A 3,848-nucleotide genomic window follows, 5' to 3' on the forward strand; every position below is an offset into this window, starting at 1 on the left:
AAATTGTAATAACGCTTTGAAAAAGCCCAGTTTGGCCGTTCCCTCTCTCTCTCTCTCTCTCTTCTACATTGGGTTCCTTAGAAAAGACATGTGGATCTATTTTTTTTTAAATGAGATTAGTACATGTTTATATTTAAATATTAATATTTCATCAAAACTTTGGTTTTCATGATGAAGTGAGTCATAATTTTTTTTTAAAAATCAGAAAAAAAACTTGTTTTTTTTTTTTTTTTTTGATATCATTGAAAATTACTGACAAACATTGTGAAACATAAAAATAAATAGTATTTACTAAGACTTCTTTTCCTTTTTTCCACATTTTTCACTTAATTTAACAAAGTACAAAATAAATGAACCAAGTGATAAATGACGTCGTTATGAAACTTTCCTGAATTCTTATGATAAAGTCAATAATGTAATCATACATTTGACATTGAATCCTTTTTCTACATTTTGTTTTTCACATATACGTACTAAAGAATTATGAATATGTAAATAATTGATATCTTTGACGAAACTTGTATTCAAAACGTCGAAGTTCTTTACGTACCACAATAGTACAAGTGAACATTCTGAGAGGGACGTACATCAACAAACAAACAATCAATCATACTTATAATATTAATATTTCCTTAATTACAATAAACAAAATATATCTTTACAGAACATTAACGTTACAGTACACCCATATATAAAGACTGTGTAATAAAACATACGGATACATAAGGATAAAAAAATCCATAGTATACATGTTGCAAAATGTTTGAGAATATTATTTAAGCATGTCGTAGTTAGAAGGCGAACAGAAATCTCCAAGTTCTTGATATTCGTCCTTAAAATTATTTTCATATTCAACCATAGATATTGAAGTGGTTTTAGCACCCTTTTCACGAAAAGAGGAAGTACTTGAGAAATTACTCTTTCTGCAAATGATTCCTTTAAACCTGCAAATTATATTAGATATACAGATGAGAATGATATTTGAATGAAATTGTCAAACCATTGTCAAATTAATATAAAAAACAAACGAACCTTTTTACTATTTTGTATACTGCAAACAGTCCGATAAGGAAAAATAAAACACAGGACGCACCGAAAGCAGAATACACTTGTGTAGTGAGATTTTCCACTTTACTCTTTATTTGGTCATCCTCCATATCTTTAAAGAAACTGGGTTCTTAGTAAATTCTAGATTTAAGCCAGATTTATTACGAGTTTATAACAGGAATTTACTGATTACGTTACATACCTTGCATACAATCCTTTCCGTGCCACCCCTTTTTACAGCCGCCTCGACAAATTCCCGAAGCATGATGGCAATCACGTGATTTTTTGCAATAGAGACTACACTCTTGTTCACAGTTTGTACCAAAATATCCAAGCATGCAGACTAACAAATCCATGAGAAATTATCAAATAAAATGAAACGGTTTCGAAAAAAGTTCATTGCTTCAGTGGGCATGTTTAATTTGAACATAATTAATTTAGGAGTAAATGAAGTGTCATATAAAAATATGGCATTTGGTTTACAATATGCAGAAAATAGGTTTGTCCTAGAATGTTGAAACATATGAATCAGTATACATGTACCTTCATCACATTTATCCCCACTGTATCCAGGTTCACATTTACTCTGACACGAACCGTTGATATGGTGACATTGTTTCCCGTTCAAGCAGTGACCACAACTCACATTACATCCTTCTCCGTAAAAGTTATTCAAACACTCTGATGATTAACAAAATATTGATAAAATGCACTCTTGTACAGTTGTCTTATTACTAATAAGATAATACAATGATATAGTTGATATAAAAATGAGCTAATTATATGTATGAGCTGAGTTATTATTTTTTTGGTTATTTTCCTTACCTTCTAAACAGAGTTGTCCTTGCCAACCTGGATGACAACCATTTTCACAATTCCCATTTAGTCTGTTACATCCTTTACAAGCATTTGCTGCACTTTTGGACACAGTCTTCTCCAAAGTATCCATCACTGCATGCTTTCATTTTGAGATATTTTTTAGATAAATTATATGATTAAAGATTTCATACACTTTAATGGCTCTTTTTTCTTATTTTTATCATCACAACTCAGTAAGGCTTCATCAATAATTAAAATATTAGTATCATACTATTATTGCAGGTATCTCCTTTATATCCTGCAATGCATCCATTCAGGCATTTTCCATTTATCGGTGACAATCCTCCATTCCTTTACAATGCCCACATGTCATGCTACAATTCTTGCCAAAGAATCCATCAATGCACTCTGAAATATTGACATACATGTATATGGATGTTTCAAACAATATCTCAATTTATTACACAATCAGTAATAAATACAGTTTTTTTGCATATGCGATATGGATCAATATCACACCCTTAGTAAATTAAACCACAAAACAGTACTTGTGATCATACACAATTTTTGGTGGGTACATTTTCACTTTATTTTGACTTTTTGAAAATAAAGTTAAACTTAATTTACAAATACATGTAATAGATTATTTTGAAATAACGGATCGAGTGCATTGAAATAAAAGTAGAAACAAACTCAAACCGTATTAGAAAATGAACTATGTACATGACTGTAAGAAGTTCATGCATGACTATTTATTCATTTTCTTCTCAACTTAATGTATGCTGTATTTTATTACTAAGTATGTATTAAACATATTAATGCATACCCTTTTCCACATCACATCTTGTATCAGCCCGAGACACCAATATCAGCCAGAGGGTTGATATTGGTGTATCGAGCTGATACATGATGTGATATGGAAAAGGGTATGTGTTATTCTCTATATACAATATATAGAGGATATAATAAAAAAAAAATGCCAAATTTCACAAAGCAATCCCATAATGAATATTAGGTCAATTTTTTGCATTGTAAGGGTACGATGAGAAGAGATTTAAAATTCACAGGTCAAGTTGGCCTAGTGGTAAAGCGTTTGCTTCGTGAAAGGGAGGCCTGGGGATCGATTCTCGTTTTACGTACCGCGTTATACTTAAGACGTAAACATGGTTTGTAACTGCTCCTTCGGCAAGCGCTCGGCATAATGAATAAAAGCCATCTGTCTTTAAGATATGAATTTAAAAACGTGGGTTCATTTGTCGATGTAGATAAAGATATTAAAGAACCATCAATGCTCAATGGCTCTAAGTGCAAAGTATAGGTCTAGGTTTGAATATGGTGACGTCTATATACGAGTAAAAAATTCTCGAATGAGAATATACATAAAATTTAATAAATCATAAGACCTTTTTTTTACATTAAATTACACTATAAACATTCCTCTTTGTTTTATACATATTTGGAAATAGATCTTAGGAAAAAAAAATGAAATTCAAAGCGCAGTTCTTTTTTTAATACCAACGTTACAATGCTTCACATTCATGGCAGTAGTCTCCTTTCCATCCTGGATGACAACCAGATTCACATTTACCATTAGTTGTGTTACATCCATAGCAAGTCTCGTTGCATTTAACATGGCAGTTATGTCCAAAAGTTCCAAATGTGCATGCTTTGGGGAATATAATAGCAAACAACATTGAATATCATCTAACATTGTTTAAAATGAATCCATCAGAAACGATACAGTAGATAAATACGGAAATATGATACAAAAAAAGTCTTGTATGGCTAGGTATAAATGTTTAGAGTTTCTTTTCCTTGTAAATATTAAATCCTATTTCAAAATGTTGTTAAAAAGTCAATACATGTATACCAATTATTCAATTTTTTATACCTCTTAGAATCACACTTTTGTAGAATTTTGAATAATAACCTAAAATACCTTGCATTAAATTTGTATTACTTTAATGATTTTTTTAAAAATT

The 3,848-nt window shown here is 30.6% G+C and overlaps 1 protein-coding gene across 1 annotated transcript; it reads right to left on the reverse strand.

Moving 5' to 3' along the window:
• Positions 1 to 273: 273 nt before the first annotated feature.
• Positions 274 to 1,996, reverse strand: LOC134271909 (scavenger receptor class F member 2-like). The gene is made up of 5 exons (XM_062754133.1): positions 1,873 to 1,996; positions 1,591 to 1,728; positions 1,250 to 1,390; positions 1,033 to 1,159; positions 274 to 944 (listed from the first exon to the last, which is right to left on the reverse strand). The coding sequence occupies exons 1-5, from the start codon at positions 1,994 to 1,996 to the stop codon at positions 773 to 775; spliced, it is 702 nt and encodes a 233-aa protein (XP_062610117.1). The 3' UTR covers positions 274 to 772.
• Between the last annotated feature and the right edge of the window lie 1,852 nt (positions 1,997 to 3,848).

Source organism: Saccostrea cucullata, unplaced genomic scaffold (assembly GCF_032062105.1).
Source record: "Saccostrea cucullata isolate Sc308-1 unplaced genomic scaffold, CSIRO_AGI_Scuc_v1 ctg8556, whole genome shotgun sequence".
Taxonomy (NCBI): Eukaryota; Metazoa; Mollusca; class Bivalvia; order Ostreida; family Ostreidae; genus Saccostrea; species Saccostrea cuccullata.

Coding starts and splice junctions, on each gene's coding strand:
- LOC134271909 (XM_062754133.1), bottom strand. CDS start 1,996: ATGGATACTTTGGAGAAGACTGTGTCCAAAAGTGCAGCAAATGCTTGT. Junction 1,729..1,872: donor AGGACAACTCTGTTTAGAAG/GTAAGGAAAATA, acceptor GTTAATCATCAG/AGTGTTTGAATAACTTTTAC. Junction 1,160..1,249: donor CGGAAAGGATTGTATGCAAG/GTATGTAACGTA, acceptor GTTTCTTTAAAG/ATATGGAGGATGACCAAATA.